The 13,213-nt window shown below is 43.6% G+C and overlaps 1 protein-coding gene across 1 annotated transcript; it reads left to right on the top strand.

Annotated features, from left to right (window-relative positions):
• Positions 1-795: 795 nt before the first annotated feature.
• OAT (ornithine aminotransferase) lies at positions 796-11,517 on the top strand. Its single transcript, XM_059852180.1, has 10 exons — positions 796-945; positions 4,018-4,241; positions 4,725-4,949; positions 5,076-5,171; positions 5,743-5,870; positions 7,159-7,281; positions 7,936-8,064; positions 8,694-8,807; positions 9,590-9,734; positions 10,631-11,517. The coding sequence occupies exons 2-10, from the start codon at positions 4,043-4,045 to the stop codon at positions 10,789-10,791; spliced, it is 1,320 nt and encodes a 439-aa protein (XP_059708163.1). The 5' UTR covers positions 796-945; positions 4,018-4,042; the 3' UTR covers positions 10,792-11,517.
• Positions 11,518-13,213: the final 1,696 nt, after the last annotated feature.

Genomic DNA, 13,213 nt, shown 5'->3' with positions numbered 1-13,213 from the left:
CCCGGGCCCTCCTGGACCTCACTCCCCCCACGTTCCCTCCCTCTCTCCCAAGGCAGCAGAGCCTGAAGTTCGGGGTTCCATCAATGCCCTTCCATGAGGAGAAGGGCAAGGCACGGGGACAGTGGATGGACCGTGACAGACTGCGGAGGAAATTGGTGTGTGTAGGCAAAACCACCTGCTACAGGAGCTCCATGAACAATTCCTTAGCAACCTCTGTGAATCCCTGGCTGTTATTTTGAATTATTTTCTGTTAGCCATATATTACAAGATTGGGAAAAAGCTCATGTTCATCTCTTGGGAAGAGAAAGGTCAGAGTTGAGCACACACAGAGCACTTGTCATCACGTCCCTGGGGAACCTGCAGCCACCAGTGGAGGTACCACCACCATCCCACACACTACCTATTCCCTTTCCCAATTCCTCTCGATTTTTTTCGTCAGGGCTCGCCCTTTTCTTGTGACTTCCTCGAGGGCACAAGTGCGGAGGAGCGGTGACAGCGGCAGAACGCCGGGGGCGGAGGGGTTCTGTGGCTACAAAGATTGCTCCCAAGGCTAGTTCAGGAGAGAGGAGACGAGCCGCCAGCCTGAGGGCCTGGGGCGCCGGTGTGAGGGAAGGGAGAAGGCGGCGAGGGAAGAGGGAAGGGAGCCCTCGCTCCGAGGGCCGGGGGCACCGCCCCTGAGGGCAGGGGGCGGGCGGGGCGCTGGCTCGCGCGCGCCGCCAATGGAGACCCCCCGCGCCAAAGGGAGGTGCCGCAGCGCGGGGGCGGTGGCTGCCAATCAGTCCCGATAGCCAATCGCCGGACGCAATTCCAGCGACGTCAGCTTGGAGGGGCGGGGCGAGGAGCGGTGACAGTGGCCCGCGGCCGCATCCGCCTCTTATCCGCGGGCCCCGGCCTCGGCAGCACCTCCGGCACCGGCAGCACCTCCGGCACCTCCAGCAGCACCAGGTACGGCCCGTCCGGCTCTCCGGGGCCATTTCTGCCTCTCCCCGGGCCATCGTGCCCCGGTTCTGTCCCGCCGCAGCCGGCTCCGTCGGCAAGGCCCCGGCAGCGCTGTCACTGCGCGGGGAGCGGGGGAGGCGACAGTCCCTCCCCTCCTCTGTGCCTGTGCCAGCCCCGCTCCGCGATGCCACATCCCTGCCTCTGCATTGTCTTTGACCGTGGCCTTGGCGCGGAGATGGCCAGCGGGATCTGGTATTTCACCGCTGAGTTTACTGCTTTTCCTTGTTTATATATATTTTTTTTTGCATTTGTTTTGCTGGAGAAAATAAGGCTCAGAGGCGATTTCATCCTTTCTATAACTCCCTGAAAGGGGACTGTAGTCAGGTAGGGATCGGGCTCTTCTCCCAGGTGACAAGTGACAGGACAAGAGGAAATGGGCTCAAGCTGTGCCAGAGGAGGTTCAGGTTGGACATCAGGAGGAAATTCTTCCCTGGAAGGGTGATTTGACATTGGAAGGGGCAGCTCAGGGAGGTCTGGAGTGCCCATCTCTGGAAGTGTCCAAGGAAGGGCTGGATGTGGCACTCAGGGCTCTGGGCTGGGGACGAGGTAGGGATCGGGCACAGGCTGGACTCGGTGATCTTAGAGGTCTTTTCCAGCCTCGGTGATTCTGCAGTTCTTGTCTGCCAGCCTAGGTCCTGAGCTGTTCCTGCTGTGGTGCTGGTCTGCACAGGTAGCTTGGCATGTCCACACTGATGTCCCCCCTGCTTGTCCCCTTGAGTGTTCAACCCTTTGACTCAGCTGGTAGAGGCTGCAGCATGGCACCAATTCCACTCTGCTCTATCAACATGAACCTGAGTGTTTTAATGTGTTTGAAAACACCCCCCCATTTACCTTGGGGTGTTTTTCAGTGTCAGGTTCATACAACCATTCAATTTACCTGTGCAGTCTGCAGGCTCCTGTCTGGATAATCTTGCTCAATAGCTGAGCAAAGCTGTTCAAGTGTTTTACAGCTGTGTTTTGAATGGTTTTCTGTTCTGATGCAAGACCTCTTCCAGTTGGTGTAACTTCCTGGCTTCTGATTCCTGCACTGCCTGCTCCAGTACATGATCGTATTTCTCACACTTGGTAATGAGCTTGATTTTATTTCATTTTGTTTGCTTGGGTTTTTCTCCTTATTATGCCCCCTCCTCTTTCTTGAAATTTCTGTTCACCTTGTCCTGCTGATCAACCCCAAATTTCCCCCCTTCTTTTAACTCCAGATTCATCTTTAATTCTCAGCTTTACTCACCTCTTCTCCTTGTAATCTTCCACACTTGGCTAAAGGATGTGGTCTCACTAGCACAGTGTGCAGGGCAATTCCCTTCATGGAGGAAAAAGCCCTTTAAAAAAAAAATCTGATTAATATTTTCCAGTGTGCAAGAAGTAAAGCAAGAACCTCAAACTGGGGATCTGTGATCCTTCATGCAGAGAGCTACCTCTGGTACAGGGCAGATAAGAGTTTAACTTCTTTGTACTTTTCATTTCAGGAATGTCTGGAAAATCTCCAAAATCTAGAAGCTTGTGATAGGATTAGCTGCTCTGCCATGGAGGTGTGCCAGGGGCCAGGATGTCACAGACCAATTACATTTTAGGGGTTGAGCAGGTTGAAATTTTGAGTCATCAAAATTTTTTCTTGCACAGAGAAGTATTTGTCTTTTTTGTTTGCGAAATCCTTGAATAATACTCTTGAAAAGTATTAACACAAAGGGCTAATCTTTAACAGCTGGAAACGTGCCCAGAGTTGTGCAGCATTCATCTCTTGCTGGAATGGAGAATACTGACTCTTCCTAAATGCTTGGATTTTGGTAGATGCAGAAAAGTCTTTTGGCTTTGGTTAGAAGTGAGGAGCAGAAATGTAATACCTGAGGAGTCTGCTAAAAGAAATGCCTCTCTGTTCAAGGCAGCACATTCAGGGGGTGGATTTTTTCCAAAATAAATTAGGGATAAATCCATGACTTACTACTTCTGTCTTCTGCAAGCAGCCTGAAATAACAGCACCCTTGTGTAAGCCATCTTTGCATCCTGCTGTTGGTATTGAGGTTTTGCAGTCTGCCTGTGTTAGGTGGTACAGCAGTGTCCAGGCTGCTCAGCTCTTCACTCTGCTGTCAGTGAGTCACAGAGAGGCTGCATTTGACAGGCAGAGCACTTGTGATCTGTGATCCTGCTCTGGGGATTAAACCTTTTGCCAGTTTGTGTGATGTTCTGTGAGACCAGAAACCCGAACTTTGGGAACTCTTGGCTCTCTGCTGTTCCCTGCTGTGGGAAGAGCTTCCTCAAACAGCTTTTCAAGTGCCAGCTCACATCCTCTTCTCTGGGAAGTATCTTTATATTGACTGAGGTGCAGGCACAGAGAAGAAATCAAAGTGCATTTTCCTCATGAATTCCTTCCCTCAGGTAATCCCTAAATGGTGAAAATACAAGGTTATGTATTCAGGGGAAATTGCTGGGAAAATACAGAGTGCTCTAATGATGATTAATATCTGACATATTCTTACTTTACATCTATTTTTTGATCATAGAATTCCAGAATGGTTTGGGTTGGAAGGGACCTTAAAGCTCATCCAGTGCCATGGGCAGGGACACTTTCCACTATCCCCATCCATCCTGGCCTTGGACACTTCCAGGGATAGCCAATATCATGGAAGTTTGTCTGATGAAAATCTAGTAGAAAATGGGCATTCCAATAGAACAAGAAATTTGATGAACTTAACTTTCTTACTGTAGTTTATACTGGTAAATCAGAATTTAAAGTGCAGTGAAAAAGGAACTTACAGGAGAAATGATGTAACTAGTTCACAGACTTGCTGAGTCACACAGTTTAGTTTTCTTTCTGTTTCTGTAAGTGCAGAGAACAGAAAAAAGTACTTGTTTGATGTTAATCCCACATTAAATTATACTTCATATAAGCTTTCTTGGCTGAATTGCAAAATAGTTGAGGAACCTGTAATCCTGGCAGTAAAACCACTTCAATCATTCAGACATTTCTTCTGAAGAGTCCTTAGTGCTAATTATTAACTGTCTTTATTTTTTCCCTTCCAGAGTATCAGAACTCCTGAAGTCCATCATGCTTTCCAAGCTAACTCGCTCCCAGCACCTGGCTGTTCTCTGCCGAGCTCTTCATTCCTCGCTGAGCTCTGCTACCTCAGTGGCTCCCAAAAAAACCATTCAGAGGCCTCTCTCCTCGGATTTAATCTTTGAACGTGAGGCCAAATATGGTGCTCACAACTATCACCCACTGCCTGTTGCTCTGGAAAGAGGAAAAGGTATTTTATTTAGGTTTTCCTGGAGCTTGTAGGTGTTGTAGGTGTCTGCGGAGGTGAATGAGAACGTGGCAGAATGATTTTGACCTGATTGGTTTCTGAATCTTTTTTGGGTTCTTGTTGTGTGGGATTGAGATCATTGATGAAATAAAGTCAGCAAATTGTTGATTAGAGAGCTGGATCATTATGCATAAGGGCACCTGAAAGAATTGTGGTGTCTCTAAAATGATTTAAAGGGTTGCTAATTTCCAGAATAACACAAGAAATTTTTTAAGCAACTTAATTTCTTCTGTTACCTTGTGTGGAGAGGTTTAATGTTAATGTGAGCAGGAAAAGGTGCATTGGAACCCTATCTAAGTCCTTGTGGGCTGTTCATATATTATCACTTAATTTAAATTTACTCTGGTCTTTAATTATGTATGAGGAGCCTTTTTTGGTCTTGTGTCTTCTTTTATTTTGTGTGCTGACCATAGGTTTTTTTCCCAGGTGTTTACGTGTGGGATGTTGAAGGTAGGAAGTATTTTGACTTTCTGAGTGCTTACAGTGCAGTCAACCAAGGCCACTGTCACCCAAAGATTGTGGATGCTCTGAAATCCCAGTCTGAAAAACTGACCCTGACATCCAGAGCATTCTACAACGACGTCCTTGGGGAGTATGAGGAGCTGGTCACCAAAATGTTCAATTACAACAAAGTTCTTCCAATGAACACTGGTAAGGAAATATTTTGTTTCCATTTTAGTTCTTGTCTCTGAGATTCAATGGTTTTGTAACATTCTCTGCTGCACTGATGGCCTGTTTCATGTGCAAGAGTGATAACGGTGCTGATTTATGTTTTAGGAGTGGAAGCTGGAGAAACTGCCTGTAAACTGGCTCGGAAATGGGCCTACACTGTGAAAGGAATTCCAAAATACAAAGCTAAAATAATTTTTGCAGGTATGTTAAATGTGTGTTATGAGTTGAGGACTTGAGGATCTGGACACTGGGTTACTGGGAGGCAGCCTGAAGTCACAGGGAAAGAAAGAACATCCAGTCCTCCATGCTCTTTTAATCACTTAAAGTGCAGTACTTTTTATTCCTGAGTTGTTGTTCCTGCATAACTTCTTTGTGGATTAATTCCTCAGATTAGTGCCACACCTCTCACAGATTGCTCAACAGGGTTAAGCTATCCTCTTGGCTTCACCTACCAGGGCTTTTGTCCTGCATTTTCCAGGTCTTCCAGAAACTGGCAGTATCAGAGTTATTTTCAGTTTTCCAGACTACTAACAAAACTTAAGGAAATTATTGTGTGTACTTGTCAGGACTTAGAGTATAATTTTCTTTTGGTTTTTGATATAGGAACAGAGTGTATTTATGCCATCAATGCAAAATGCTAACCATTAGGAGGGGGATCCTAATATCTTGTTAGATAACCCTTAAAATGCATCACCAAGTGGAAAGTGTGATGTCCTTTAAAGTGTTCTGGCTGTTGGTCAGTTTTGTAACAATTTCCCCCTTTTTTTTCCAGCTGGCAACTTCTGGGGCAGGACAATGTCTGCCATCTCCAGTTCTACTGACCCATCCAGCTATGATGGCTTTGGGCCCTTCATGCCAGGATTTGAACTGATCCCATACAATGATCTACCAGCTCTTGAGGTATTTGACAATTTTTTATTATTTTATATGGAATCATTTTACAATGTCTCTTTGGTAAATAGCAAGGAAAATCAGAGGGTTATACTTTGAAACATGTGCTTTGACATTAAGATATCTGTAAGTAGATGTATATAAGGAATGTGTCTGTTATAATTATGGATATGAAATGTGGGTAAATTCTGCTTTGGTTTTGATTTTCAGTTATGCTTCAGGATGTGAAAGAAAAACTACATGATCTGTTTAATTTCCCAGCCACCTGGTCTAGTGGAAATGTCCCTGCCCATGGCAAGAAGTGGGATGGAACGAGCTTTAAGGTCCCTTCCCACCCAAACCACCCTGTGATTCTATGACTAGAATTCACTGCAGTTGCAAAGATTTATTTCCAGTTTCACAGCATCCTTAAAACCATGCCAGGCTGCTGTTTCACTTTCACAAGCTCCTGAAATGCCAGTGATTCCCAGTGGGTTTTCTGAGGTTAATCCTGTCAAGTAGTTGAGGAGGGGTGACCCTTGATTAGGTACCATTTCTGTGAGTAAAAACCTCTGTGCCTGTTGGGCCTGCTTCATCCAAGTAAGTGGGCTTTGGAGATTGAGGGATTATAGGACAGAGCTGCTTTTCTCCTTGGACTTGGCTTAGGGGACACAAAGGTCTCTCAGTGGGCTAGAGCTGCAGTGTGGAAAAGCTTGTTCAGATCTGAACCTACAGCAGGCTGCCCATGGTGAAAGGCCTGCAAATATTTCATGCCATCATTAGAGCTGAATTCATTCTGCTCATGGGGCAAAGCTGAGAAAAGCTGTACTAAATTCATGCTGGGAATCATTAGATCTCTTGTGCCTTGTGGACTTCTAAACCTTTTTGACCTTGATAGTGCAGAATGTACCTGTGGACTTTGCTTTAAGGTAAAATTGTCTGGAGGGGCTCAATTCTTTTTTTGTTTAAGAGAAGAGTTGAGCAATTGTTTGTATTGTATGGGGTAATATGAAACTGAGGGTATTTCTGAGGTGATTTATGAACTGTTCTGATAAACTGCTTGCCTAGGTTTGCAGTTTGCAAGGTTTGTACCTCCCAAGCCAGCACAGCAGCTGACTTCACACTGCCGACGGTGACATAGCTTTGGAACTGAAGTGGCACTCAGAGAGAGCTGTCTGACAGCAATGCTGTTCTCTTCTCATCCTTTGAGGAAGAACACCAGGGCTAGAATCAGGTTCTACTACATGTATTTTCTGTATTTGATCTGAGTAAAATCTTTTTCTTTTTGTCTCTCCTCTCCCTGTGCCCAATGTTGCAGCGGGCCCTTCAAGACCCCAACGTGGCAGCTTTCATGGTGGAGCCAATTCAAGGGGAAGCAGGTGTGATTGTTCCTGACAAAGGCTATCTCACAGGAGTGAGGGACCTCTGCACAAAGCACAATGTGAGAATTCACTGTAGCATTAAACATTCAACACTTAACACTACACACTGTGTTTACTGGTGTAACTTGTAAGGTCACCCTTCTATGCAAGGTATACAACTTAATATGCAATTTAATAATTCCCTTTTCTTTCAGTGGAACAATGCAGGGATACCTCTTGTGTTTCCTGGTAATATCTCACTAAAAACTACTTCTTAGCAGTGCACATTATTCAATATTTCTTACTATTGTCACTGATTTAAGTTTCTAATTAATATTCTTCAACTAGATTTATTTTATACTCATTTAACTTCTATTTTCTTTTCCATTATAAGTTTCCAATTACCATGGCTATCCAAGACCTTTGTTGCTGATGTGTATAACTGCTACCAAGAATCAGTTACAATAATGGGTCACAGAATGAAACACTGAGAAAAATGGTTATCAGTGATCTCTGATTTAAAATTCAGAGGTCTCTCTGTTCCAGCAGAATTCAGATTCCTAATTTGTGCTAGTCATAATTATTTTCATATTTTCAAAGAAAGACATTGACATATTATTAATAAAGTTGTCTTCATTATTGCTGTGATACCTCAAAAAATTGTATCAGAATTGGGTTTGAAATGACAGTGAAAGTAATTCCCTGTTCTGTTTGGATTTTTCTTCTCTTTAAAGGTTCTGTTTATTGCTGATGAAATACAGACTGGTTTAGCCAGAACAGGGAAAATGCTGGCTGTTGACCATGAAAATGTGAGACCTGATATAATTCTTCTTGGAAAGGCCCTTTCTGGTGGCTTATACCCTGTGAGTACTGAAGAAATATCAGTAATTTAAAGTAACATAAAATTACCCAAACATTTGTTGAATAATCTTTTTTTTAATTAGTCATCAACTCTGAAAATCTGCCAGTTGGAAGAACAATGAATCTGATGTTTGTTGTACTTGGAAATTGTTGTTTGCAAGACTAACTATGATTTATGACCAGACAGTCCAGCTTGAGAGAGACATAATAAAATAAGGGAATACCAAATACTACCTTTATAGCTGACCAACTGGCATTATTTCATTTGGCTGGCATGCCTGCATGGCTGGTTTTATCCTCTTGGAGTGACTTAAATTCCTGCTGATTAGGCTGGAAATTACAATGCCTTGAACTCTTTTGGCCAATTGACAGGATTTCTGCTTAAACTCTTGAAATAATACTCAGTTTGGAGAAATTCCCCTCAACTGGGATTGAAAGTTGTGTTACCACTATAGCTAAGTGTATTTAAGGGATTAATTATGGGATTGTCAGATCTGCTGTTCTGCTGGGAATGTAAATGTAATTTATCACCAGAGGCTGAAAATTTCCTGAGCTCTGAGGGAAGGTTTGCTTTAGATATACTAAAGTTTCCTGTTGTAAGTATGTGAATTTGCTGCCCTTCCCATTTCAGGTCTCAGCAGTGCTGTGTGATGATGAAATTATGCTGACCATTAAACCTGGTGAACACGGATCCACATATGGAGGAAATCCATTAGCTTGTCGTGTGGCAATGGCAGCACTGGAGGTTTGTGTGTGGGGCTAGAGGTCTAGAGGTCTGGAATCCAAATTAAAAAGGGTCTCATGATCTTTGCTTAAATAAATGGTATTATTTTTTCAGGCTATCGGTAGAAATCTAGCTTTAAATAAGTGTGGAAAAATGGTAGTGGTTATCTGCAAATCATAAAACAAATTTTAAATTTTTTATTGGAAATGTGGCCCACTTCCTGTGTTCTTATGATCTTAATGTCTTAAATGTCAAAATAAGATTCATCTAGAAGAAGTTTTAAAGCAATTATGTAAATTTCACCAAATACCTTCATTAATTTCATGAAGACATTTTGAAATTGGCTTATTTTACTACATCAGTAGAAGCTGCTGCTCTGTGAGCTTGAGAACAGGTATGGATCTCAAACAGAAATGACAATGTCCTGTCCAGAAGGTGCAACTCAATTATTTTGTAATTGCTTAATTGACTTTATTGATGCAGGTCACACAGAAAACCTCATCACTACCCAGTACTCGGAGAGATTCAGAGCCTTCAGAGGTTTGCTGTTTACTTGCAAATAACAGCAATCAAAGAGCAGTTTATTTAGAATAAAATTTCAAAGCCATTATTGTATTTTGTAGACATGAATGAGTAAAGGCTCAATACCAACCTGCTGGGACTTGCAGCCTGTGCAGGGACACTGTGGCTGCAACAACTTTTGTGACAAATCAGCAGGTTCAGTGACATTATCCATCCTTCCCCATGGTAAGCAAAACAAATGCAGTGCCCTTCAGCTGATTGTAGATTTGACTTCTCTTTAGGTAATTGAAGAAGAAAATCTGGCAAAAAATGCAGAAATAATGGGTAATCTGCTAAGAAGTGAGCTCATGAAGACTCCATCTAATATTGTGACTGCTGTAAGAGGAAAAGGACTCTTAAATGCAATCGTAATTCGGGAAACCAAAGGTAAGGAAATAAAATCAACTGCACAAACTCAGCATGGAGAAGTATTTTTCAACTTAAATTGTAGATAGGGGACAGCATGTAGACATAATGTTTGTTTTCAGAACATGACTATAGTACTGTCGTACCACTAAAAATTGATTTAAGTTACTGTGTACTGTTAAAAATAGAGTTTTTTAATTAAGAAAGACCAAACAATTATTTTTAAATTATATGAACTCTTATGATTTGATAATGTCCAAACCTGGTGGTGAGTCTGCCTCCCAACAAATACCTTTATCTATCCTCTTTGGGAAAAAACTGCCTACAGCTGTAACACAAGTTCCTGCCAGATTATGGGAGCATGGGCTGGGATTAGTCGTTTTCAGAAGAGTTACAATAAATACAGGAGGGTACAAAGAAGAAAAAAATTAATGATGGAGAACAAGTTTCTAGGGAGAAATTATATCAGAATAATATTGAATTATATCAGGAATCTGAAAATCAAGGCAGTACTTGATCAAGTGCTGCAAAAAGGTGGTGTCATTTTCCACAATGATGCCCTGCCTGAAACCCAGATTACATAAACATAACCTTATCTGCAGTCCTGTCCACATGTTCTCTTACCTCCTCCTCACAGGGTTCCCCTTTTAAAATTTATTTTAAAGTCTAACTGAGTGCCAGACAAGCACTGAGCTGTGAAGGAGCTGTGTGTGCTGAGGCAAAGGACAGCTCTGGAGCCGTGTCACTCTGTGCGGATTCCAGAGCGTCACCTCTCCTTTGTGAACATCCCGCATCACCCCTCTGCCAGCTGGCACACAGCACCAGGTGTGCTGCACGTGTGACACCTCCTCTGCTGTGCTGGGAACGTCCTCAATGTCCTGTTGATGTTCTCCCTCCCTTTCTCCCTCCCGTTGCAGACTACGACGCCTGGAAGGTGTGTCTGCGGCTCCGCGACAACGGGCTCCTGGCCAAGCCCACGCACGGCGACATCATCCGCCTGGCCCCGCCCCTCGTCATCAAGGAGGATGAGATCAGAGAGTCCATCGAAATCATCCACAAAACCATCCTGTCTTTCTGAAAACATGGCTCTTACAGCCTGGCTGCTGACTGGTCCAAGGGGGTGTGTTGAAATGTGTGTGATGGAGGCCTGCTCTTGAAGCAAGCATCTCTCCTTTTATCTAAGAGGACTTGACCATTAAAACATAGCTGTATCTTTAAATTATAATGGCTCTGTAGAAAATACAGAATGATTTTAAAGACTTTCCAGTCTTGAAATACTTGGAAATAAAGTTCTGTACGTACTGAACAACTAGGTTGGAATATTTGAGGGAGATACCTATAGAAATCTGCTTAATTGTTATAAGTCTTGGCCAAAGTTTCAAGTGTGATTTATATATATCTATTTTAGGTTGCCTTGCACTCTCATATCACTCTCCAAAACATGGCATTTGGCAATTTTTGCCTCTCAGCAAGATGTCTGTAGGATGGAAGCACTTATCATTGTGGGTGAATTTGTGTTTTTCGTGTGCAGCTTGAAAAAAATTTCTAATGCTGAAGGTTTGACAAACTGGGTGTTATGCTGGTGGACTTGAGAAGCATCGAGCTGTGTTCTGTGTGTACAATATTTTGATTGTATGACAAGAGATGCTGTTTTCAAGCCTGGCCTCAGTGTTTGGCTTTACAATCTTGTAAAATAAATCTGAACATTTAGATCTGTTTTTACTATTACAAAACTTTCTATCATCTGGATGTTTATATTAAAACACATTTTACATTAAAAAAATACGTTGACTTGCAATGAAAATAGTCTGAGTCTTCAAATAGAGCAAAACTCATAGTTTTAAATTTTTCTTAGTTGGTTCTAGCTGAACTAAACCCCGATTAATCATGCAGTGCAAAATGTTCCCTTTGCTGAGCATAGGGGTTAAATACAGTCACATGCTCATAAAAGAATCCTTTGGGATTTGGAAGGCACCTTAGTTCATGGCAGTGCCCCAGTGGGGTGGCAGAACATTTCCTTTCCTTGCCTTGGGTGATGTGTCAGCTGTGGGTGAAGCAGCACTGAGCTCCCTTTGGAAAAGCCTCTGAGTCGCAAGGGGGAACGTGGCAGTGGCACTGTTATCCTTAGGGACAGGAGGAATGGCTGCGTGCGCCGGATAACCTGCGGGAAGCACTCGGGATCTGCAGGAACGGGGCTGGCAGACCTCAGGGGCAGACCCTGTGCCTGGACAGCGAGGGGTGGGCGTGGGGAACGGGGGCTGTGCCCGACCGGGAGGGACCGCCGCCCATGGGGGAAGGAGGGCGGCACTGGGGCTCGAGGTTAGCTGTATAAGGAGCTGCCTACACCCCGAACGTTCCAGAAGCCCCAGGGCTCCCGTGCGGTGAAATTCTCGTGGGTTCCAATAGAATTGATTTCTGTAGGGCTTCCCCGTCTCCTTTGTGGGCACTGAGTGTTGGCAGAGTGGTTTTCCACACGTTAGGAATAAGATAAAAAAATGCAGGGAGGTGTTGCTGAGGAAGTTGGATGTTTCTGAAAGCTGGGCTTATGGGCAAGGAGGGAAATACCTGAGAGAAACCACGGGGTAAACAGCACTTGCTGGAGACCTTTCAGAGCCCCAACAGGTAAACCTGCAAAACTCTTGGCAGCACAAAAGTTGACTTTTTTTTAGAGTTACGAGGCTGGCAAGGATGAAGGACATGCTCAGGTCTGTTCCTGCCCCAGCTCTGCCACTGTTTGCCCAGTTGCCAAAAGGGGCTGTAGGGCAGAACGTTCCAGTCTGTGTTCTGGTGCTTCCCTGTCCTCACTCTCAGCAATATTCCTGCCTCGTGTGTGTCACTCTGCCATTGTGCCCCTCAGGCCACAGAGCATTATTTTCCTTTTGTGCAACAGCCATTCACGTACCTAAAGTTTGTGGTTGTTCTTGTTTCAGTTCTTAACCTTTTTCTGGTTAAAATTCTCTCTCTTTTTTTTTTTTTTTTTTAGCAGTGCTGTTTTCTAGAGCTCTTGTTCTGCAGTTCCCTGCTCCTCCATTGCCAGTCCAGTTCACATGATTTGGGTGCTGTCCTGAAGTTGATGCCCACCATTGTGGAGGATTTTTTTTTTTTTTTGTTGAAGCTGTTTTGAAGAACAGCTTTGAAGCTGTTCCCCCTCGTTTATTTTATTTGTGTAATAAACAAGAATTGTATGTAAAACTCTGTGACATGCTTTACTCATTTGTACTGTCTCAAAATATTTATCTGTCTGCTGCTGATCAATTTGAGCTCAGATTTTACCCAACCCACTTTCTGGTTGCAGTTTTAATAGGCTGAGACTTTTCAGAACTTGAGAATTTTTTCTTTTTCTCCAGCACACCATTGTTGCATCTCTGAGCTCTTAATTTATCTTTTTGTTACTTCATGAGTCCAATTTTTTTGCAAGCTTATGAAAATTCCCAAGACAAGTTATCCTAAATTGCCCTTATTTAATGATGGGGTAATTGAGTTTTCTCTTTTAAGCTGAA

This window comes from Haemorhous mexicanus, chromosome 7, assembly GCF_027477595.1.
Source record: "Haemorhous mexicanus isolate bHaeMex1 chromosome 7, bHaeMex1.pri, whole genome shotgun sequence".
In the NCBI taxonomy this organism is placed as follows: Eukaryota; Metazoa; Chordata; class Aves; order Passeriformes; family Fringillidae; genus Haemorhous; species Haemorhous mexicanus.
The sequence above is the reverse complement of the archived record's forward strand: the minus strand, read 5'-3'. Positions and strand labels throughout refer to the sequence as shown.

Coding starts and splice junctions, on each gene's coding strand:
- OAT (XM_059852180.1), top strand. CDS start 4,043: ATGCTTTCCAAGCTAACTCGCTCCCAGCACCTGGCTGTTCTCTGCCGA. Junction 4,242..4,724: donor TGCTCTGGAAAGAGGAAAAG/GTATTTTATTTA, acceptor TTTTTTTCCCAG/GTGTTTACGTGTGGGATGTT. Junction 4,950..5,075: donor AGTTCTTCCAATGAACACTG/GTAAGGAAATAT, acceptor TTTATGTTTTAG/GAGTGGAAGCTGGAGAAACT.